The sequence below is a fragment of the Pteropus medius genome, unplaced genomic scaffold, assembly GCF_902729225.1.
Source record: "Pteropus medius unplaced genomic scaffold, Ma_sr-lr_union100, whole genome shotgun sequence".
Classification (NCBI taxonomy): domain Eukaryota; kingdom Metazoa; phylum Chordata; class Mammalia; order Chiroptera; family Pteropodidae; genus Pteropus; species Pteropus medius.
Window position 1 is genome coordinate 22,497,294 of NW_024344240.1, and position 26,196 is coordinate 22,523,489.

The 26,196-nt window shown below is 36.2% G+C and overlaps 1 protein-coding gene and 1 non-coding gene across 2 annotated transcripts in view; one reads left to right on the top strand and one right to left on the bottom strand.

Annotated features, from left to right (window-relative positions):
* The window catches only part of TULP3 (TUB like protein 3), a 61,336-nt gene that overhangs the window by 16,936 nt on the left and 18,204 nt on the right, over window positions 1-26,196 (bottom strand). Inside the window, exon 2 of the mRNA XM_039869155.1 lies at window positions 5,361-5,412. Within this exon, the coding sequence (XP_039725089.1) occupies window positions 5,361-5,412 (52 nt within the window). The remainder of the gene's footprint in view (window positions 1-5,360; window positions 5,413-26,196) is intronic.
* Window positions 24,068-24,220, top strand: LOC120607620 (5.8S ribosomal RNA). The gene has a single exon (XR_005654179.1). It is a non-coding gene; the product is annotated as a 5.8S ribosomal RNA (ribosomal RNA).

Below are 26,196 nucleotides of genomic sequence, written 5' to 3' on the forward strand. Positions count from 1 at the left end.
ACAGTCCTTCCCAAGTTCAAAATAGAGTGGTCCTCTCCTTTGTTTCTCTGGACTTGCAGGACATTCGCCATTAGACTGCATGACCTGAACTGCAATTCTTTGTTCCTGAATAAACCCATTTTGCTGGAGAAATATCTGGCTATTGTTTAAGGTCAATATTATGCATGGGAAAACTGCCATTTGGTGGAAGCTGTCACCTGATTTAGCATTTTAATCATCCTCACATAGTTTGGATGGGGGAGGAGAGGTGCTAATTGAGTTTCAAGTAACAATGTCAAAGCATATTTCATTTATGTTCCACTTTTCCTAAAAAGCTAAGAGTGCTTTAAAGGAGGCTGCATAAACAAAGAACTCCTTACAAACTTAGAGGGAGGTCGGAGGAGTCAGGAAGAGAACCAAAGGTGACTGTTCAATGCCCTCTATTCAAGTAAGATAGGTTGACTTCAGTACTTTAAATGTCACGTAAACTGAACCTTTAAATTTCCCAATTACCTTGGAAATTAAATCTGGTGGTATGCCCTACTATCATTCCCTGAGGGCAATATACTGAATGGTGATGCCAAAATAAATGAGAAAACAAAGGAGGTTAAAAACAGAGAGGATATAATTTCTATCAAAGGGCTTAATCCAAAAAATAATAATAATAAAACTTGGGCAAGCCTCAAATTAATGATAATAACTTCACTGATTCTCAATTTTCCAAGGACTCCCTAGAGATGATGGGCTGGTTACATTATGAAACTCCTGGAATAGACTAGCTGACCACAAGGTACAAGCAACAAGGTCAGAATGGTTGCCTGAGATCTATCAGTTTGGCTGAAAAATAACTAACCTCCCTGGCACATAAAGTGAAATCACAGTAAAATAAAACTAAAAGCTTTATATTAGACTTATTAAAATTCTAATTCAATAGACCGATGACTACCTCTCTTAGAAGGGTATATGTACAAATAGATGGGCAACCTGACCTAAAGGGACTATGTTGTACTTTAATCATTGTCCACAAGATGGCATAAATGTTCTCTGCCTAAGATGCATCCATGTCTGAGTAGCATCACTGGAAGAGTCTGAAAATCTTTATATTCTGTAGCCAGCTAAGGTGTCCACATATCCTGAAAATATGCGCTCTAGTGAAATTATTAAAAATAAAAGCAAAATATACTCCATGGGAAAGAATAGCTTTTCAATAAATGGTAGTGGGATAACTGGATATCCACATGCGAAAGAATGAAGCTGGACCCCCATCTCACACTACATATAAAAATTAGCTCAAAGCAGATCAAAGAAAGTGTAAAACTCTTAGAAAAAAAAACGTAGTAGCAAGTCTTTGCAACCTTGGGTAGACAGACAATGGTTTCCTAGATATGACACCAAAAAGTGCAAATCACAAGAGAAAAAAATAGATAAATTAAACCTTTTGTGTTGAAAATGACACCATCAAGAAGTAAAAAGACAACCCATAAAATCTGAAGAAAATATTTATAAATAATATTTCTGATAAGGAACTTGGGTCTAGACTATATAAAGAACTCTTACAACTCAACAACAAAAAGGCAATAACCCAATTTTAAAAAATAGGTAAAGGATCTAGATGGACATTTCTCCATAGGATATACAAATTGGCCACTAAATACTTAAAAAATGCTCAACATCATCAGTCATCAAGGAAATGCAAATCAAGACTATAATAAGATCACTTCATGCCCACTAAAATGACTGTAAGTAAAGATAGGCAATAAGTATTGGCAAGGATGTGGAGAAACAGGAAGCCTCATACATTGCTGATGGGAATGTAAATAGTTCAGTGACTTTGGAAAACAGTCTGGCAGTTACTTAAAATGTTAAACATGGAGTTAACCATATGACTCAGCAATTCCAGTCCTATTACCCAAGATGTATTAGGTATACCTTGGTATACCTATACTTTAATATATTATCCAAGAGAAATCAAAACAACTCTACACAAAAACTAGTACACGAATGTTCAGAGTGGCATTATTTATAATAGCCAAAATGTGGAAACAACCCAAATGTCCATCAACTGATGATTGGATAAACAAAAAGTGGTATATGCACAAAATCGAATGTTATTCAACAATAAAAAGGAATGAAGTACTAATGTAGGCTAAAACATGGATAAACCTTTTCATCTTTAACTGGGTATATATTTATAGTATGTGAATCACATCCCAATAAAGTTGTTCAAAATCACTGCCTGACCATCTCTATCAGAGTAAGCCACTGTCATTGATGGGAGTGTACTGTATTCCTCAGATAGGTTAGCATGGCCCAGACTGTGAGCTTCCCACCAAGATACTGCCCAGACTGAAAACAGCAACCTAGCTTTCCTCAGTATACCTCCATCAGCTCTCTCTAACTTTCATATTCTAAGATCTTTCCTAACATTCTATTATTTTATCCAATCTGACTAATAATAACTGGGGCCCATCAAGTTTATGGATCTTACCTAAAATTACACAGCTAATTAAAGGCAGAGTTGGAAGCACTGGAACCAAAGTCTTCCGATTTCCAGCCCAGTTTTACTCACTACCTGGTGCGTTGCTACAGGCCATCTGAATGTTCAGCTTACATTTGTGAAAATTCCCTGACCCCCTGGTTGAGTAACCTTCTCATGCACATGGTCGCATTACAGGGCTCTAATAGTGTTCTCGTACTCTATTTAACACCCAAATTTATACGTCTGGTCCAAAGAGATTTTTTTTAATAAAAAAAAATCCAGTAAAATTATATGTCTTTATCTTCATTGGCTATCTCTAGAAGGACATATTAGAAGTCAGTGACATTCTCTGGTAAAGAATTGAGCTAAGTAAGGTGGGGAGTAGATTCTTCATCAAATATCTTTTTTTGTATTATTTGAATTCTTCCAATATGCTTTTATAACCATTAAAAACAACTTAAAAAATATTTGTGCTATAAAAGGGCTTACGAAATCCCAACATTTATACCACATATATGCCACATGTAGCACTCTCACTGAAAAGAATAAAATTTACAAAATATTTGGGCAATTTTTTTAAATCCAGAAAATATATCAATATACAAAATTCAGAAACCACACAAAATTAAAAAACATGTCTTATATCATTACTTGGTAGTTGACCATGGATTTCATTTAATGTTAACAAGAAATATGCCATTTAGCCTTATAAAAATAAATCAAACAAAGATCTAAGCTTTGTGGTTATTTTTCCCTAAATACAGTTTGCTATGCAATAGAACGTAGAAAATAAAGACTCATTATAATTATTCTGATCTTTGTGGGGGGAATATATATATATAAAATCAGAATTTTCTCCATGGTCCTGGGAAAATTAGTTTTTCCTCCTTTCATTTACTTTCTTCAGTATTAGAATTGTTTATTTCAATTATGATGGATGCATACCCCTGCCTGAGTCTCCACTTAGAGGGAGCACACCCTGGGAGGAAGGTGCAGAGGCAGCCATCAGTAACTCCTGGGAAGTTTGTTGCAGTTTTCCTACTCTGCCCTGAAAAACTATATTTGCTTAAAATGTCCCCCGGTCTCTTTAAAGGAAGCAGGTTGGAGGGAGGCTGTAGCTGGTATACTTAATCTTAGCAGTGGTTTCAAGCCATAAAAACTGCTACGGCAACGCTCCCTAGGGGACAGGTCACCCCAGCTGGGGCTCCCAGCGTTGGGCGTGCACTGAAGTCTCTCTAAGTGGATTTCACTGATCAGACTGGAGCTGGACACACTTGGAGATGCAGATGACCAGCTCATGGGGCAGGCCTGGCCCTCCTGGAGTGGAGTGCAGGGTGAGCAGGCACTCCCGCAGCCAGCTGTAGGCAAGGTATGCTGTTTGTACTGTCACCGGGCGTGGGAAAGACTTCAGAGCGCCGGGCCCCAGGGTCCTTGTGCACACTGGCCGGCCCTGTGGTGTCCTTGCCAAGGGCAGTGAAGCTGTGGCTGCTGCATGACCGAATGGGCAAGGCGGCACAGCTCTAGGCTTGCCATGGTGCTGCTGTTGTCCTTCAGGCCCTTAGGCCGAGCTGTGCAGCTGGAGCTGCCCTGTCTGAGCACAGAGGCTCACTCCTCTCCATTCACCGCATGAGGCTGCAGGTGAGAAAGGCCCTGGCAAGCAGGACACTGGCGCAGCGGACGAGGAAGGCGATCACTGCAGCCTTGAAGCTTAAGATCTCCTGTGGTGGCATGGGCTTCCACACGGGATCCCTGAAGACCACTGGGCGCCACGTCCCACCCTCTGGTGGTCTGAGGGGCAGTGGAACGCGATGACAGTCTCCATGGTGGCGCCATCACCACGAAGGGCTTGGAAAAGTGCCCCGCGGGGAAGGCCACACTCAAGTGCCGAGTGCCAATGTGGTTCCAGCGATGGGCGTGGCGTTCCGTCCTCTGCCTCGCCCTGCTCCGCACCTCTCACGGTCTGCCCAGACCTCTTTACTAGTTTTTAATGAGTCTATCTTTAAAGTAATTTATTACGCTATAAGTCCCATTATTAATTCCAATGGCAAGATAAAGAAGCAAGACAAAACTTTAGATATATTTTTTTGTCACCTCTGGAGTTTAGACACTTTGGTTGGTAAAGGTCCTACATAGGTAGACAGGAGCTATAAAATTTCCTAAATTAGAAAACATTCACATGAAAAAGCAAACTGCTCTGTTGAGTATAGGTTTTAAGCTGACTAATCAAGATGATCATAGCATGTGACAATACAAAACTCTGTTCATTTATTCCTTCTTTCGCTAAAATATTGAATGAAGGATTATTATGTGCCCAGCCTTATGCCAGGAACTTCTGATATAATAGTCATAATAAACAGACTTGCTTCGTATTCTTATGGAACTTAGTCTAGTGGAGGAAACAGATATAATCAAATCATTCCAAAGAGAAAAAGTTAATGTGTAGCTAAAACTGGGACCAGTGCTGTGAAGGAAATTATTCTGTAGGCAATGGACTTCTTTAAACAGTACAGCAGCATGTTCAGATAAGCACATTAGGATAAGAAAAAAATCTTGTCATTAAATGTAATTACAGTGTAGAGAGGTATTTAAGGCAGCAGGACCAAATAACTACATAGAATTAGAATGTTAACATTCTTATAATTCTTGTGAAAGGTGCCAAGGAATTTTCAGTGATTATAAATTCAAGGCCAGTTTTATTGATCTCCTCAAAGCACTTTGGTTTTGCCATAGCCCAGGGCCTTAGTTCAGCAAATACTAACTCTAGACACTGTTAGTGAGTAACATCAGAGCCTTTTCCTTTCCAGTCTTTCCGTGACCCTGCCAAGACTTCAGAGCCAAGACCACTGGCATCGTGGTCAGTTCAGGGCTTCACTTATACTTCAAAAGAAGAGACTCTGCTCACCTGATTATCTAGTTTCAGCTGTCGAAGCTTCATGGTCTCATCTTCAAAGGCACTGTTTAAAAAAAAAATGAAAAGCATATAAAGAGAAGATCCTTTTAAAGCCATGTCAATTTCATCTTTTCCTTGTATCTACTCCTTTGGGATATTTGGAACCAATTAATTCTGCCTAGGGAAAGCATCAGTTTCTAGATGCTGCCCACACTGACTGCAGGAGCACTTGCCACCCTTAATGCCACACTTATTCCACAGTGGACCTGAGGAGGCTGAAATAACCAAAGGATAAAAAAAGATGTATAACACAAGACTCCATGCATGTAGGAATTTTTTTTTCTTTATTATATTCTGGACACACTACTAAGTGTTTTACACGCATTGTTTTAGTTAAACAATGCTATGACTCTGGTATTGTTATTTTTCACACTTTAAAGAGACTAGGAGAGCCACACACACACAAGGTTAAACAGCAGAAACAGACTCTTAAGCCTGGTTTCTTTCTAGAGTCTAAATTCCACCTAAAACCAAATATATTTCACTTTTCATTTTTTTTGGAGCTAGTTCTAAGAAAGGGAGAATTAGATTGTATACAGCATCTTACTATATCCCACTGATTTCCTTAAGATCCAGGTTTATTTTTCAAGTTTAACATGACAGTCGTCAAAAGATACTATAAGTATGGATGCACACAGACAAGACCTAATACTACTAGGAGGCAGATTTTCTTTTTATTTATTTCTAATTTTTTTAAGCTTATTGGGGTAACACGGGTTAATACAACTATGTAACTTTTGGGTGTACATTATAATTTAACATCTATACATTCCACTGTGTGATCACCACCCAGAGTCCAGTTTCCCTCAGCTACCATATATTTGATCCCCTTTACCCACTTCACCCTCCCCCAATCCCCCAGCAGATTTTCTTGATGGAAGAAAACAATGACAAAAATGGAATCGAAATGACAAACCAACCCTTTTGAACTTTTTTCTAACTCTCTGAAGCCTTTTCTATTTTTGACAATTTCCTAATTGAAGATTTTATTTTGTGACTAGGCATTCTTGGAAAGAGTAAAGTATGAAATAAGGCAGGATGGTTCTCAATAACTTGTATTATAAATTTTTAGTAGGAGCTTACTATCAGAAAAGAAAAAAAAAAACTATAATAAGAAGGTCCTATTTAAAAAGACAATTCCATGGCTACAAAGGGGGAAGCATGGCCTTTCCTGCATTTGGGGTAAATACACAAAATCTCTCCATTGTTTAATGGTTTACCACTACATTACTACATTTTAGCAAGTTTTATGCATTATAATAATGCACGGCACCTTGGAATTTACATACTATCCTCAAGAACCTTTCTGCCTATTAACCAGTAAGTAGATTTAATAACCCTTTACATATAGATGTGGAGGTGCATTCTGGTTCTCTGACAAACTCGTCTATTAATTCCCTTATATCCTTTACGTTAAAAAAAAAAAAAACACTGGGTATTCAAAATAAATCATCTCCTTTTTTCTGCTCAAAAGAAAGACAAACAAACAAATAAAAATGTCAGATATAATTCTAACCTCAACTTTGTGGCCTACATTTCTCCTAGATATGTTCCTGTTTTCTTTAATGTCGTCAATCCTCATTCGCATACTTCAAAGTTTTAGCTTTATGAATACAGTGCTACAATGTCCTTTGTATTCCATAGATATTAGTATAAATCTTTTAAAGATTTACATAAAACTACTAAGACAAAAATTATCCTATTCTCCCCTCTCCCTCAAATGCTAAAACCTCAGTAATGTTAAATTCTGACATATGACTAAAGTCCTCAAACATTTCTCTTAAGGCCTCTAATCGTGAAGAAACCAGGTGTGTTTTTAATGCCCTGTCTTGACACCCCTTAATTCCTTTCATCAAGCCGAGGCAAGCTGAACAATTGAAATAAACAGGGTATAATCAAAGCATTTAACCTGAACAAAGAGGCACTAAAAAGATGCTACATAATTGTAACATTTAGATACCTTCTACACATCGAAAGCAACACTTTCTCTGAGCTCTAGTGTTAAATTATAACAGCAGAAATAATAGATATTTTATATACTTATATTAAATCTGAACTAGAATTTCTAGCCTACACTAGAATATGATCTTACTAAATGTGTATTTTTTTTCCTTTAATGTTCTCTTTCCTTCATTTCAAATTAAGTTGTTGAATAGCAAACCTACAGCACACCTAACCAAGCCTGGTTAGTAAACCAACACAAAACAGAATTCCTCTTTAAAAAAATTTTTATAAAAATTTTTAAATATGAGGTATAATTGACATACAACCTTATATTATTTTCAGGTGTACAATATGATTCTATATCTGTATACACGATGAAATGATTACCACAGTTAAGTCTAGTTAACATCCATCACCACGTAGTTACACATTTTTTTCTTCTGATGAGAATTTTCAAGATTTACTGATAGCAACTTTCAAATATGCCATACAGTATTATTAACTATAGTCATCAAACTGTACATTACATCCCATGACTTATTTATTTTATAATCAGGAGTTTGTACCTTTTGACCCCCTTCACCCATTTCACCTACTCCCCACCCTCTGGCAACTATCAAACTGTTTTCTGTATCTATGAGCTTGGGTTTTTTTTGTTTTGTTTTTTTAGATTCCACATATAAGTGAAATCCTAAGTACAGGTTTCCTATGCTTTTTGAAAGTAGAGCATTACTATAAAACCTTTTGTAAGCTGAGAGGCAGAAAGCAAAGAAGCAATTACCATTCATTTATATGGAAAACATTTTGAGAATTCTCAGACCTAAAAAATACTTTATTAAATCATACCAAATATGCATAATTACATCTAGTTGTACACTATGCACCCTTACAAGCTCTCTTAGGCTTTTCTGATACCTTATGACACATTGCACAAACAGATGCACAAAATAAATAGAGATAAAGCACATATGTTCACAGACACTGTTCAAAGCTATGGCAGCTTGATGCTGAGTACAGTTCCCAGGGAAGGAGCTTGGCAGTGCCACTCTCACTGTTTGGGGTGCGTACCACCTCCATAGTGGCTGCAAAACAAATTCTGAATGCTGTTTTTCCTTGTTTGCCTTTGTAAACATGAAAATCTTCTTTGGATTTCTTTCAGTTAGCAAAAATAGGTACTAATGTAGGGTTTTTTGTAAAAGCAAAGTAGCATAACACAAACTTTTGGAAAGTGGGAGACACATATATTTGTCTTTCCCTGTCTGACTGATTTCATTTAGCATAATGTGTAGAGGAGAAAATGGTGAAGTCAGCTTAAACACTGAATTGGAGAACTGAGCAGGAGATGTCTATGAGATAACAAAGTAGAAAGGTAATATATAGTTAATTAACATACAAGACTTTGCTGCAAGAGAGAAATCTTGGAAATTGCTTAGGACCTAGGAAGTCAGGAGTAGGAACCAATGAAGGGATGAAGGCGAGGTTTAATCCTTAACTGCATTTAGCAACAATCCATGTATAGATGGATGCCTGAAGTGTTGGGGAAGCAACTACCACTGGGGCTGATTATTATGCTTGTAACAGAAATGTGTTAACTGTCTTTTTTGCACGAGTGGATATAAGCCAACAAAGTGATTACAATCCTGGATCAAGAAAAGGAAAGCATGAACTGAATATCAATTCCAAAGATGAGCTATAAAAAAATGAAAAAGAATGTTCTATCAAGTATTTAAATTGTTAATCTAATGAAAACCATTTTATTTTTGTACAGAGCTATGGTCTAAATTAACAGCTTACTATGAAAACAAAAACAAAAACAAAGAATTCCTGCAGAGTAAAAGAAATGAAATTACTATTTTTCCTCCCATATTTCTCATGAAACATTTCCTATTTGCTTGATACAAACAGGGAAAACCCTAAACATACATCTTAGAGAAACACAGATCTATTACTCAAGTGTGGCAGATGATAATGCCCACAAAACACCATTCTCTTGAACTGCTCTCCAGTTACTATCCAGCCAAAGTCTAAACTGAAGATACCTACAGGCTTTACCACTGAGGAATGCACACAATTTTCTGAAAGTGTGCCCTACATATCCATCTCTTTTATGGGCACCAAAAATATTTCCTAATCCCCCTGTCTATTATTCACTCATTCATCTAACAAACATTTGCTAAAAGGTCACCCCTACTCATCCACTCCTGTATGCACATTTTTAAGAATTGTTAGATGAATTGATGAACTGAAAACAATGCAAATATCTCATAAGAGTAAAATAGATAATATAATCTGGTATAGTCATACAATAGAATGTTATACATCAATGAAAATGAATTTCACCTTAACCCAAATCCATAAATTGACTGTAAATGTAATATAAAACAAAATGGCAACACACAAAATAATACATTTTAAGCTTCCTTTTATATGAAGTTCCTTTTATATGAAGCATAAACCAAATTACATTGCTTATAGAATACACACAGAGGACAAAGTGATACTGAAGAGAAAGGAAACAATCATCTCAAAAATCACAGCAGACTCATACATCTATGGCCAATTTTCGACGAGGGGGCCAAGATCATTCAATGAAACAATAGTCTCTTCAACAAGTGGTACTAAATAACTAGATATCTACATGTAAAGAATAAAGTTGGACCTCTCTCACATTATATATAAAAATTAACTCAAAATGTATCAAAGACCCAACTGTAAGAGCTAAAACTATAAAACTCTTAGAAGAAAACGTAAATCTTCACAACATTGGATTTGGAAGTAGACTCTTAGATATGACACCAAAAGCTTGAGCAATAAAGATAGATGAAATGGACTTCATTGAAATTTAAAACTTTTTTCATCAAAGGACATTGATGAAGAAAGGAAGTTGAAAGACAACCCACAGAATAAGAGAAAATATTTGCAAATCATATGTCTGATTATTCTGGTATTCAGAATATATGAAGAACTCTTTAAATAAACAACTGAAAGATAAACATGGGCAAAGAATATAAATAGACATTTCTCCAAAGTAGATATACAAATGGCCAATAAGCCATGAAAAGATTCTCAAAATTATTAGTCATCACAAAAATGCAAATCGAAAGCACAATGGGATAGCACTCAAGACCCAAAAGGATGGTTATAATAAAAAAGATGTAATAACAAGTGTTGGTAAGGATATAGAGATATCAGAATCTTCATATAATAGCTGGCGGGAACATAAAATGGTACAGACACTTTGGAAAACAGCCTAGCAGTTCTTCAAAGGATTAAACATAAAGTTACTATATGACCCAGAAATTCCACTTAGGTATATATGTAAGAGAAATGAAAGCACATACCTACAGAAAAACTTGCACACATTTTTTATTTATATGCATATTATTTCTTTAATTAAAAGTATTTTAAAAATAGTATGTTAAACTAAGACTGCTGGTGCCAAACCTTTTTTGTATGGATAATTTTTTTTCTTTCTAATGTTTTTCTTTGTTGATTATAAAAACAATACATATTTCATAAATTCTATAAAAATGTCTAAAGAAAAAGAAATGGTCTTTTCATAATCATGCCATCTTGAGATGATCACCACTAACATTGCAGCAAACATTCTTCCATATATTTCTACCAATTTTTTTGTATTTTTTAAATTTTTAAATTAGTTTCAAGTATACAGTACATTGGTTAGACATTTATATAGTTTATAAAATGATCCCCATAATTGCTCCTTCTCTCTTCTGGTTTTCCACCTAGCCAATGTATTAATGCTAACTGCATTCCCTATGCCGTGCTCCCCATCCCCGTGACCATCTATCAACTACTAATTTGTACTTCTTTAACCCTTCACCCCATTGTCCAAGTCCCCCAAAACCCCTCTGTCTGTCACCAAATTGTCCTCTATATTTGTGAGTCTGTTTTTGATTAGTTTGTTCTTTTTGTTCCTTAGATTCCACATATAAGTGAAATCATATGGTATTTACCTTTCTCTGTCTGATTTATTTCACTCAGCATAATAACCTCTAGGTCCATCCATGTCGTTGCCAATGGTAAGATTTCATTTTTTTAATGGCTGAGTAATATTCCATTGTATATATGAACCATAACTTCTTTGTCCAATCATCTGTTGATGAACATTTAGGTTGCTTCCATATCTTGGCTATTGTAAATTGTGCTGCCACGAATACTGGGGTGCATACATCTTTACGAATTGTTGTTTTGGTTTTCTTTGGAGAAATACCCAGAAGTGCAATTGCTAGGTCAAAAGGTATATATATTGTTAATTTTTTGAGAAACCTCCAGATTGTTTTCCATAGCAGCTGTACCAATTTGCAATCTCACCAACAATGTATGAGGGTTCCCTTCTCTCCACATCCTCACCAACACTTGTTATTTTTTGATTTATTGATGATAGCCATTCTGACAGGTGTGAGGTGATATCTCACCCTGGTTTTAATTTTAATTGTGGTTTTAATTTGCATTTCTCTGATGATTAGTGACCTTGAACATCTTTTCATGTCTATTGTGTATTTCCTCTTTGGAGAAGTATCTGTTCAGGTCTTCTGCACATTTTTCAAATGGATTGTTTTTGTTGTTGAGTATATGAGTTCTTTATATATGTTGGATATTAATTTCTTATCAGATACATCATTACCAAATATCTTCTCCCAGTCAGTTGTCTTTTTGTTTTGTTGATGGTTTCCTTCGCTGTACAAAAACTTTTTAGTTTGATGTAGTCCCATTTGTTTATTTTTCCTTTTGTTTCTCTTGCCTGGGCAGATATATTAAAAAAAAAAAAAATTTAGTAGTATCAGAGAGTTTACTGCCTATGTTTCCTTCTAGATATTTTGTGGTTTCAGGTCTTACATTTAAGTCTTTAACCAATTTTGAGCCTATTCTTGTATATGGTGTAAGAAGGTAGTCATTTTTTTTTTTTGCATGTATCTGTCCAATTTTCCCAACACCATTTATTGAAGAGACTGTCTCTACCCCATTGTATATTCTTACCTCCTTTGTTATTTATTAAGTGAGCATATAGGCATGGATTTATTTCTGGGCTCTCTATTATGTTCCATTGATCAATGTATCTGTTTTTATGCCAGTACTATGCTATTTTGATTACTATAGCCTTGTAGTATAGTTTGATATCAGGTAGTGTAATACCTCCAACTTTGTTCTTCTTTCTCAAGATTGCCATGGCTATTTGGGGTCTTTTATGGTTCAATATAAATTTTAGGATTATTTATTCTAGCCCACTGAAAAATGCCATTGGTATTTTGATAGGGATTGCACTGAATCTGTAGATTGCTTTGGATAGTATGGCTATTTTAATGATGTTGATTCTTCTTATCCATTAACAAGGTATATGCTTCTATTTATTAGTATCTTCTTCAATTTCTTTTTTCAGTGACTTATAATTTTCTGAGAACAGGTCTTTTACCTCCTTTGATTTCCAGGTATTTTATAGTTTTCAATGCAATTGTAAATGGGATTGTTTTCTTAATTTCTCTTTACAAAAGTTCATCATTGGTGTATGAAAATGCCACTGATTCTGAACATTTATTTTGTAACCTGCTCCTTTACTGAATTCATTGATCAGTTCTAACAGTTTTTTGGTGGAATCTTTAGGGTTCTCTATATATAGTATCATGTCATCTGCAAATAATGAGAGTTTTACTTCTTCCTTTCCAATTCGGATACCTTTTATTTCTCTTTCTTGTCTTATTGCTGTGGCTAAGACTTCCAATACAATGTTGAAGAGGAGTGGTGAAAGTGGGCATCCTTGTCTTGTTCCTGATCTTAAGAAAAATGCTTTTAGCCTTTCCCCGGTGAGTGTGATGTTAGCTGTAGGTTTATCATTTGTGGCCTTTATTATGTTGAGGTATGTTCCCTCTATTCCTACTTTGCTGAGAGTTTTTATCATAAATGGATCCTGGATTTTGTCAAACACTTTTTCTGTATTTATTGATATGATCATATGGTTTTTATCTTTTAATCTGTTAATGTGATATATCACATTAATTAACTGATTTGCAGATATTGTACCATTCTTGCATCCCAGGAATAAATCCAACTTGATCATGGTGTATGATATTTTAATGTATTGCTGAATTCAGTTTGCTAATATTTTGTTGAGAATTTTTGCATCAATGTTCATAAGAGATATTGGTCTTTTTTTTTTGTAATGTCTTTGTCTGGTTTTGGAATCAAGGTAATGGTGGCCTCATAAAAGGAATTAGAAAGCCTTTCCTCTTCTTGAATTTTTTGGAATAGTTTGAGAATAGGCGATAATTCTTCTTTGAATGTTTGGTAAAATTTGCCCATGAAGCCATCTGGTCCAGGACTTTTTGTTTTTTGGGAGGTTTTTGATTACTGATTCTACTTCATTGGTGGTAATTGATCAGTTCAGATTTTCTGTTTCTTCTTGACTCGATCTTGGGAGATTGTATGTTTCTAGAAATATGTCGATTCCTTCCAGATTGTCCAATTTGTTGGCATATAATTGCTTGTAGTACTTGCTTATCATCCATTGTATTTCTGTGGAGCCCGTGGTTATTTCTCCTCTTTCATTTCTGATTTTATTGATTTGAGTCCTCTCTCTTTTTTCCTTGATGAGTCTGGCTAAGAGTCTGTCAATTTTGTTTATCCTTTCAAAGAACTGGCTCTTGGTTTCATTAATCTTTTGTATTGTTTTTCTAGACTCTATTTCGTTTATTTCCACTCTGATTTTTATTATTTCCTTCTTCTATTCACTTTGGGCTTTGTTTGCTGTTCTTTTTCTAGTTCTTTTCATTGTAAGGTTAGATTGTTTATTTGAGCTTTTTCTTGTTTGTTGAGGTAGACCTGTATTGCTATGAATTTCCCTCTTAGGACTGCTTTCGCTATGTCCCATAGATTTTAAGTCGTTGTGTTTTCATTTTCATTTGTCTCTACGTATCTTTTGATTTCTTCCTTGATCTCATTAATAACCCCTTCATTGTTTAGGAGCATGTTATTTAGCCTCCATGTGTTTGTGTATTTTCCAGTTTTTTTCTTGTAGTTGATTTAGTTTCATACCATTGTGATCAGCGAAGACGGCTGACATTTCAATCTTCTTAAATTTATTCAGACTTGTTTTGTGTCCTAACATGTGGTCTCTCCTGGAAAATGTTCCATGTGCACTCGAGAAGAATGTATATTTTGCTGCTTTGTGGTAAAATGCTTTGAAAATATCTATTAAATCCATATGGCTCAGTGTGTCTTTTAGGCCCATTGTTTCCTTGTTGATTCTTTGCCTGGAAGATCTGTCCATTGGTGTCAATGGGGTGTTAAAGTCTCCTACTACATTACTGTTGATCTCTCCTTTTATGTCAGTCAATTATTGTTTTATGTATGTAGGTGCTCCTATGTTGGGTGTGTATATGTTTACTAGGGTTATGTCCTCTTGATTTATCGATCCCTTTATCATTATGTAATGCCCTTCTTTGTCTCTTATTATAGACTTTGTTTTAAAGTTTATTTATATAAGTATTGTTACCTGGCTTTTTTTCCATTTCCATAAAATATCTTTTTCCATCCCTTTACTTTCAGTCTGTGAATGGCATTTGATCTGAAGTAGGTCTCTTGTAGACAGCATATGCATGGGTCTTGTTTTCGTATCCATTCAGCTACCCTATGTCTTTTAATTGGAGAATTTAATTCATTTCCACTTAAAGCAATTACTGATAGGTACATAGTTACTGCCATTTTATTATTCATATTTGTTATTTCTATTTTCTTTTTTGCCTCTTCTGTTTACAGAAGTCTCTTTAACATTTCTTGTAATACTGGCTTGTTAGTGATGAATTCCTTAAGCTTTTTCCTGCCTGGGAAGCTCTTAATCTCACCTTCCATTTTAATCGAAAGCTTCGATGGGTAGAGTATTTGTGGTTGTATATTCTTGTTTTTCATAACTTTGAATATTTCTTGTCATTCCCTTCTGGCCTGCAATGGTTTCCACTGAAAAGTCGGCAGACATTCTTATTGGGGTTACCCCAGTAAGTAACTAGAGTCCTTTCTCTTGCTGCTTTTAAGATTCTTTGTTTTGACCTTTGGCATTTTAATTATGATGTGTCTTGGTGTAGGTTTAAATTCCTCTTGTTTGGACTCTTTGTGCTTCCTGAACTTGTATGTCTAATTCCTTTGCCAGGTTAGGGAAGTTTTCTGTCATATTTCTTCAAATAGAGTCTCAATCCCTTGCTCTCTCTCTTCCCCTTCAGGTACTCCTATGATCCAGATATTGTTATGCTTCATGTTGTCCCAGAGGTCACTTAAACTATCCTTATTTTTTTTTAATTCCTCTTTCTTTTTGTTGTTCTGATTGGGTGTATTCTGCTAAGTTGTCTTCTAGTTCGCTGATTCGATTTTCTGCTTTGTCCAATCTACTGTTGAATACTGGTAATATTTATTATTTCAGTTATTGTATTCTTCATTTGTCTAGTTATTTTTTATGGTTTCTCTGTCCTTTTTTATGCTATCGCTCTGTTGAGGTTCTCAGTGTGTTTATCCATTCTCCCCCTAAGTTCGTTGGCATACTTGTAATCATTATTTTGAACTCTGTCTCTGGTAGGTTACTTGCTTCCATTTCATTTAGCTTATTTTCTGGAGTTTTATGTGTTCTTTCATTTGTGGCATGTTTCTTTGTGTTCCCATTTTATTAGGCTCTGTGTGTTTGTTTCTGTGTGTCAGGAATATTTGTTTCATCTCTCAGCCTTTGCCAGATAGCCTAATGTGGCCTAATGTGTGGCCTAGTGGCACACTCTCCCTGATCCCTTATGCCAGGGACTCTAGATGTGATTTTTGTGGGGGTTATGTGTGACCTTCTGTTGTTGCCAGGACTTTATTTTTGTTAGTAGATCGGTGAATGGATTAACGCTCGGGCTAATTGTGGGAACTGGCTGCATCCTCGGGGTAGAGTTTCTGTGTGGGGGCTGACTCCACTGAGTGGGATTTGCCCTAGCAAGCTTATATACTTGTTGCAACCACCCTTTGTGTGTTCCACTAATGGGACTAGTAAGGAGTTGCTCTGTTGTGGTCTGGTGCCAGCCTCTGAATGAGTTGGTTTTGTGGCCCCTTGGGAGGGGCTCCCCCGTAGGCCAAGATTAGCTGCTTTTGATAGTTCACGACTACCTGGTGAGAACTACAGACAGATCCGCTGATGGTTGTTGCCTATGCTGGATCTGTAGATAAGTGAAGAGACAACGCTGTAGGCAGCAGTCGGTTATCCCCACTCCCTGACCTATGGCAGTTTAGCGGAGGGTCCAGTGCTCCTCAAGGCCTGATACTGCCAGTCAGTTGCCTGTCTCTAAAACTGGATGAAACTCTGGGTGATATCCATGTTCGGTGGTACAGGGACTCCAGGGTCTATTGAGTAAATTTCCCCCTGCCACTGCAGTGTCAGTTTATGTGTCAATGCTTTCTCTGTGGCTCCCTGTACAAGTTTACACTCATAGTAAGGTCAGCTGCAGCCCACCTTGGGCCTTGAATGTGCTACCCCAGAGCAGGAGCAGCTGCCTGTTAACATGCAGTGGGTACTTTGTGTATTGGATGGGGCAGGAGCTCAGGGAATCAAGGGCCATCAGGCCAATACAGACACCTGCAATCCCCTCAAGAGATATTGCAGCTCATACAGGCAGCAGTAGTCTGTTCACAACTGTTTTCCTCAAAATGCGTTCACTGCACTAGCCAAGGTGTGTTGCCTGCACTGACTGCACAGCCTTAGAACCAAGCAGGGCTGGGGAGGCTGCCTGTCAACAGGCTGCAGGCACTTCGTGGCTTGCATAAAGTGGGATCTCAGGGAGTCAAGCACTGTCCGGCCAATACAGCCTCAGTTTTGCCGCAACTTCTGTGCCGGGGTGTTCCTGCTATAATCAGAGATCACAGTGAGACCAGCAGCCATCTAGGGCAGTCCCACAGACCCCTGTGCTCCCAGGACATGGTACAGCAACTCTTGCAGGCAGCAAAGGTCTGCCTGCCACTGATTTCCCCCTGCCACTGATTTCCCTGTAGTGCCCACCCTGTGCCAGCCAAAGATGGTTGCCTGTGTGGACTGAGATATCAGGGAGGGGAGGGACAGGGCTGTGGCCGTCCACTGTCAATGAGCTGCCTGGGGCAATTTGAGGGTAGGGTGGGGTGGATCTCTGAGAGAAAATGGCAGTAAGATCAATACATCCTCAGTCTTGCTGCAACTTTGGTAACCGTTCACGTGTTCCCCAGTCCCAGATCACAGCAAGACCAGCTGCTGTCTGGGACTTGCCCACAGATGCCCGAGATCTGCTCGAGTTCATGCTGGCAGCAGTGATCTGCCTGACCCTATTTCGGAAATGCGGCTCACAGCTCTGGCCGCTGGCTGAGAATGCTTGGCCCTGAATCTACGCAGGGCGTGGCAGCCATTCAGCTACAAAAGCCTCGGGCAATTTGCAGGTTGGGTGGGGCAGACTGATCTCCTCAGGCCAGGCCTTCCTAATGGCCCTGTGCAAGGGGTCTGCACAGTCAAGCTGGCATGGTCTGCAGATGGCCAGTATAGGGGTGCCGGACTAAGGTACAATGGTGGCTGCCCTTCCAGCCTTCATTCTGGCACCAGGTAATGGAGACTTTCTCTGTATGAATCTCCTGTGAGCCTCTGACCCATCACCAGTGTCCCGGGTGAGCGTCTGCAGGTCAGAAAGCCTTGCATGGGTCCTTCAAAGGGCATCTAAGGTTTTCAGTCTCCTTCGTCTCACCTAGCCGGCCAGAACCCCCTCTGGTTTTTACAGTCAGAATTATTGAAATCTCCTCTTCCCTGGGCTAGGGAGTCCCCAAATGAGGCTAGGACACCCTTCTCCTTCAGGGGAGCCTATGCAGCCTCGTTCTCCCTCCTGGTAATCCTCCATCACCCGCAGGTGTGGGTTCAGTCTGATTTGCACCTTTGTCTCTCCTATTGGCTTCAATGTGGCTTCTTCTTTATATTATCAGATGTACATGTTACGATCAACTGGACCTCAGGTGATTCTTCAAGTTGATTATTTTATAATTTGGTTGTATTTTCAATGCAGACCTGGGAGGAGATGAACCCTGTTCTTACCTGATCCGCCATCTTCCGCCAGAGCCCTCTATCAATTTTTATGTATTTGAAATAACACCACAGTAATAATTGTTGCAGGCAAGAACCATCGATTGATGCTAAAATTAGAGGGTGAGAAACAGGTTATTTGCTGCGTCTCAAAGTATCTGCCCACAAGATAATTACTGACTACAAAGGAGAAAAGGTAACTTCAAAGTGGAGAAACCTGGGAGGCAGCACCTTCACTGAGTGATTAAGATTGGCATCACCAGTAATAAGACATAGCTACATCATGTTTCTCCTGACGTGATGCACTGAGAAGGGCACAGCATCATGGCTGTGGTACTCTTGCCAAAAATGCAAAACCTTAACTTAATCTTGAGAAAACACCAGACAAACTCAAACTGAGGAACATTCTACAAAATAACTGGCCAGTACTCTTTTAAAATGTCAAGGCTAGGAAAGAGAAAAAATGACTAAGAAACTATTCATGTTGGAGAAGACTAAAAAGACAGGACAACTAAACCTACATAGATGCTGGATTTGGATCCTGGACTAGAAAAGAGACATTAGAGGGAAAACTGGGAAAATTCAAATAAGACCTTTGAATTAATAGTACTGAATCAATATTAACTCTACAGTTATCAAAATAGTTATCGAAATCAGGAAATTAATATTGATTCAGCAACTATGGTTAAGATATTAACATTAGGGAGAGCTTGGTGAAGGATGTACCAGAATTCTCTTATATTTCTACAATTTTTCTGTAAGTCTAATTTAAAATATTTTTAAGTGAGATACTAAAAAGTAATGTTAATAAGCAGTGAATCTAGGTAAAGGGCATAGGTTCTCAATTACACTTTTGTGACTTTTCAACATATTTTAATGTTTTCAAAATAAGAAATTAGAGGGAAAAAACAGACATTTTGCTAAATAGACATTTTACTAAATGTCTATTTCGCAGTCAGAGACTGAGTATACTTAAAAATCCATATGCCCTTTAACCTAGCACCTAAATTACATATACAGTATTTCTAAGGAATGGAGATATGAGACAATTTAAAAAATTGCCCAAGCTCAAACTTCTGAGAAACTTAGAGCCTACTTTAACCCATTACTCATTCAACTATCAGTACCTAACACAGACCATGCTGCCAGTTTAAAGCATTTAATAATGTATCAATCATCTAGATTCTTTTTTTTTTTTTTTTTTTAGGTGAGGCAACCCTTGGCACCTTGACCTTACAGACTGCAAGGACCTTGTCAGTTTACAATCCCTTATTTTTTATTTTATTTTTTACACCTACAGCACCTGGTCTTTCTAGTTGTTCTCCCATCCAATCATCTAGATTCTATGATTATTCTACACTCTCAACATTCTTGTCAAGTTCTTAGCCTGCAAAAAAAATTTTTTCTAGCTGCCAGTTACACAAAATCCATTGCTACTAGACAGTAAGACAGTGCTTCTTGCTGCCTCCTGCACTGTGCCAAGTAATAAAGATGCTGTAATCAGCACTTAACTGCAATTTAGCCAATGTTGCAGGGGGCTGAACAGGCTCCTTCCATGGTACTGGAGGGAGTAAACACCATTCTTGTCAGGAACACAGCAGGATTAGACTCTGAAAAAATGAAGGCTGTGAGCAGCCATGGCTTTTTAAATAGTAACTTGAGTAAACACTTCCTTTACTGACTAAATTATTGCTTCATAACATCACAAATGATACTGTTCAGTTTCAGAAATTACAGTGAAGAAAGAAAAGAGAAGGGAATAAATGCTATAAATGCCAATGTGGACTGAAGAGAGGACAAGCTGGAAAGCAATTTATTCATTTTAGTTAGAGGAATTCATAATTCTAAATCTTTAGTAATTAGCTACCTGCATGAAGTTGAAATAAATACAATTTATAAAAATTTGGTTCAACTAAACCCATCAGAAATAAATGTAATTACTATGTGTGACAAGAAATCATTAGAAAGATGGTAAGATAAGAAAGATGAAGGAAAAAAGAACTACCTCAAGATGATAGCTACAAAAACGACATAATTTTTAATTCTTAATTCTAGTCATTTATTCACACTTAACTGAAGATTTGACTACCACCTATCCTCCTGGAGAAAAATTAAAAATTGTAGGTTTGGCTATGACTTTTACTTAAATCCATATACTAAAAAAAAAATCAATAAATATCAAAAAATTGGATTTTATAAAAATAAAAAAATTTTGTTTTGCAAAAGATATTGTTATGAAAATTAAAAGGCAAGTCACAGACTGGTAAAAATGTTTGTGAGATCCATATTCAACAAAGGACTTATATTTAAAAGTGAAAGAACTTCTAACAGTTTACTAAGAAAACAACTCAATTAAAAATTGGACAAAAGATTTCAACATTTATTTCACAAAAAGAGACATGCATGTTAAAACCATAGCGAGATATCAGTACATATCCACTAGAAAGGCTTAAATTTAAGACTGACCATACCAAGCACTGATGGGGGATATAGAGCAACTCAAACTTTCATACTTCTTGGTCAAACAGCAGTTTTATGTAAAATGTATTACCACTTTGAAAAACGGTCAATTTCCTTAAAATGTCAAACATATACCCACCATTTGATTCAGCCACTCCACTTCTAGATATTTACCTGAGAGATGAAAGCATGTGTCCACAAAAAAAAAACCTATACACATATGAATGTTCATAGCAGCTTTATTTGAAAGAACCAAAAAATGAAAACCCAAATGCCCATCAGCGGGTAAATAGATGAACAAATTTTATGTGGAATACTACTCAGCAATAAAAAGGAAAAAACTGATACACACAACAAAATGGATGAATCTCAGCATCATTCTGCTAAGTATTAAAAAAGAACACATACCGTAAGATTACATTTATATAAAATTCCAGTCAAAACAAACTAATCAATAGTTACAAAAAGCAGTGGGTATTTAAGGATGAGAAAAAGATGGATTAAAAAGGCAGAAGGAAACTGGGGGTAGGTTCATTATCTTTACTGTAGTGACAGTTTCACAGATATATAACATGTCAACAGTCATCAACATGTACAGTTTAAGTTTGATACACATCAATTATGCCTCAATAAAGCTATTTTAGAAATCCACATACAAAAGAGAGTTAAGAAAATAATTCGCAACCCAGTTCCAACTACAGCATGAGAGTCAATTTAATGTTAAACCTATGCAAACTATATACTTTAAACTTTTGCAAACTATAATGATGGAAAATCTCCAAAATCAAAACTATGTTAAATGTGCTCCCACGCACACAATTCAGACATTTTATAAATATCTGAATATAAAGAGGATCTAATATCAGGCTGGACACAAAAATATGTAAAATAAGCATGTAAATTGAAGAATAAAACTTATCATGTGAATTAGAATTCAGTCATTCTATTATTACTCTCTCAAGAGGGCCGAAGGGCTGAAGGGCCACAAAGTTCTTCTTTCCTGAGGAAAGGTGGTCAATTTGAGAAGCAAATTCTTATCCTCCCCTCCAGCCTTACACATAAAAATACACACTTCCCCCATCTCTTCCTGTCACAAAGGAAGAGATGTTTCTCTTCCATAAAATGAACTCTGATACTGGTATATTGCTTCTGGTCTCTCCTCCCCCAGAATGAATATTGAATATTGCTCCTGTACCTTCAGTTTCTCTATCTCTAGTTTATTCTTTCCTCGCTGGCAATCACTCTTTAAAGAGATAACTTTCCTTAACCTTACCTATCTATAAAGCTACAAATCTATCTCCACTTATCATCATCATTAAGTAACTTAAGGACAGTGAACACTCATTGTCACCATTTCAACTACAATTCACTTCTCAACCATTGCAATCTGACTTATTCCTTTATCGTTCTCCTGAAACTCTTTTTCTAATAGCCAAAAGTAATAGCTTGTTTTCATTCTGCATTCCAGATTGACTTCTCTGAAGTATCTGACAAGAATAACTACTAGGTCCTTACTGAAGTTCTTTCCTCGTTTTCTTAAAAACTCCTTGGTTCTAGTCTTACTAACTGCACTCAATCTCCTTTCATTAAATTCATTCAGCAAATATTAAGCATGTTCTATCAGGCACTGAGTTAGCCACTAAGGGTACAAGAATTAAAAAGAATTAGTCTCAGACTTCATAATACTTACATTCCTTTATTTTTCATTCTCCTCCATTCAGGGTTATTGCAGTCGAGATTACATACATGCTCATCTATAGGTCCTTCCTATGTAACCCAATCTATTTCCATGACTATAACCCCTGAATCTTTATCTCCAGTATCCAGACCATAAACTCTGCCCAATTATATGGTTGACCCCTGAACCAACCACACATAAGACAAGACTCTAAGCAGTGCCGATAAGACTAAAAGGAGCCAACTGAGATTTCTGGTGCTGCCTTCCAACTGAGTTTGAAGTTAAGAGTTCAGATAAGTGATCTGACTCTTTAAACAAACAAAACTCAACCATCTTCACAGGAAAAACAGAATCCAGAGTCTTTACAATGTATCATTCATAATGTCCATAACACAATTACTCCATATACAAAGAAACAGGAAAAAAATCAATAAAAATTATCCTATCTGAAGAACAGAGAGAAAAACTATTTTCTAAAACATAACAGAGATTCAGTGACCTAGGGGATAATATGAACCTACCCGATAATATCATAAAGTTTAATGTATGTGTAATTAAAATAATCACTGAAATTTTCCCAAGTTTGGCAAATGACATAACTTCACAGATTGAGCTCATGAAGCCCAAGAAGGATAAATGCATATGCATGCATATGTGCACACATGCACGTGCGCGCGCGCACACACACACACACATACACACATCTTAATTCAATTATCACTTTCTCGATGAAAAGGTACTCAATTTCTCCATAATAATTTCCTCTGCTCTACCTTGGTGCTTTGAACATTTCTAAATTGTATTTATATTATATTACAACTATATATATAAATTATATATATATATATATATATATATATATATATAAAAATTATACTTATCCTGAATATCCTGATGTTATGTTTATATCGGTTTCCTACCCACTCAAGCGGTGACATTCAAAAATTGTTGACAATGAAACAGTAAAAACTATATTATTCAATGTGATTTAGCACACATACACTGGCTACAAATGTGCACGTATACACACAGCTAATCTTTTAAAGATTTTTTTAAAACTTTAGAGAAAAAAATCTCAATATGCTACAAACTCTCACATTACAATGAATTAATTTCTGATCCTTGTCATTATATAGTTGTATCTTTTTTCTCCATGTGAGTTTGCTGTTATTAATTTTTAAAGTTATCATACAGTTAAATTCACTTTTTAAATGTGCTATGAATTCAACATGTAAAGATCTGCTGTGAACACTGCAAAAACTCATTTTGATCTATTTTTTCAATTATATACATAGATATATTTCCTTTTATTGACAAAATTCATATACATACGTTTTAATGGTTAAAGTGCTCTATCCTACTGATAAGATATACTCTCCTATTATTTTCCCCTCTGTTAAATGTGAAAATTTTTTCTTCTTTTTAGGTATCAGAGAATAGCAATGAATATCTTTATTCTTCAAAGTGGGATTTTCAAGTCAAAAACTATACGCTCGTCTGAGTGTCGCTGCTGATGACTCTTAGCGGTGGATCACTCGGTTAGTGCGACGATGAAGAACGCAGCTAGCTATGAGAATTAATGTGAATTGCAGGACACATTGATCATCAACACTTCGAACGCACTTGCGGCCCCGAGTTCCTCCCGGGGCTACGCCTGCCTAAGTGTCGCCGCTGACAACTCAAGTCAAAAGCTATGACCTATATACTATTGTGGGTCCTTATATATAATTCTTCAAAATTGTTTTCCCCCAACATAGTATTTTATAAATTTATATTGCTACCAACAAGTTAATAACCTTTTCCTCTATGCTCTTGACAATTTGGGATATTATTTCTGTTAGTTACTGATGCACTAAAGTAACTTAAAGTTGTTTAATTTGCACATTTTTAATTACTAAGGAAGAGAAATATTTTACCACATAATAAATAACTATTTCACTTGATACACATAACTGATCTACAACTGGGAAAAGTCTGGAATTCAAATCCAGAAAGTTATATAAGCAAAGATACAAAAGAAGTTCAACCTGACTACTTTCTACTACCCACATAATCAAAGTTTACAATATCTAAAGTACAATAACCCTCATTCATAAGGAAATCCTTATTCTATTAGAAAAGTAACTTATTTCCATTATTTTAAAAAATTTAAAAAAATATGCTACAATAATTATGCATTCTTCTTTCTATGTATCATAAACTTTTCCTTTCATTTTCATAAGCACAATTTTTATGGCTGCATAATATTTTAGCCATACCAACCTATTCCTATTCCTATTGTTAGATATTTATATTGTTGCTAATTTTAATAACAAAAGTATTGCAGATATGTATCCAAGAGAAATTAGCATATATCTCCACAACAAGACTTAAACGGGAATGTTCATAACAGACAAAAACTGGAATCACAAGTCTATGAACAAGAGACCAGGTAAACAACTTGTAGTATGTTCATCCAATGGAATACTAATTAACAATAAAAAAGAACACACACAAAAACATGATTGCATCTCAAAAACATTGTGCTGATTGAAAACAGCCTTAGACAAAAGAGTATATTCTGTATGGTTTCCCTTACACCAAGTTCAAGAACTGCTGAAAGCACTCTCTGGTGATAGAGGTCTGAATAGTGGTTACTTTTGACGGTGGGGCGGGAAGCCAATTACGTGGAAAGAGGCACAAGGGAACTTTCTGGGTGATGGAAATGTTCTATAACTATATCATAGAGATACATATATTTGTATATATATGTAAAATATTCGTTGAGCTGTAGACTTAAAATCTGTGTATTTCACTATATAGAGATTATACCTCAACGATAAATGAATAAATTTAAACAAAATCTGTATCTGCATTTCAAAGTTTTTCTTGAGGTAGATTCCCAGAAATAGGATTACTAAGGTCACAGAGTGGCCTTAAATCCTTTTTGTAACAAGAAGACTGGTCAAAGGGTATGTAATAGTTTTACTGACAAATGGCTTTCCAAACAAACTCCCACCAGCAGTGCATTGCTGATCAGACATAAAGTGAAAATTATCTTTCATAGTAGCCCACATTTAGATAACCTGCTTAACCTGTTTAAGGGCATGAAAAAATAAGTTAATTCCAAAGTCTCTCTTGCTAATTTAAATCCTTTGTTTGATATACAGAATTTCAGAATAAATTCTCATAATTTAGTTACCCCTTAACCACATCTATTCTAGTACCACAGATATTTTTCCTTTAAAAATATTTTTCATTTATTTCAGTATCTATTTTAGTCTTCCTTAAGACTACTACAAGTTTCTTTACATTATCCTTAAAATAAATGTTTTAAAAATTGTAAGATTAATATGAATCTAAATAATGCCAATTATAAAAAAAAAAGGTAACAACAGAAATACAATAATAATAGACACATGTCATGGGGGGAAAGAGAAAGAAAGGGTTCTACTATTTGCTAGGGAGCGTGCTAAGGGCTTTATACAAATAAATCTTATTTACTCTTCATGTGAACTATAAAGAGTTAGCATTATTTTCTTTATGTTGTAGATACAAAAGTGGCTCTAAGAGATTAAGAAACACTAAGTCAAACTTAAGGTCACATAAATTAGAAAAAACAAAGCCAAATTTTTACACAAATATGTCTAACACCAAAGTCCACA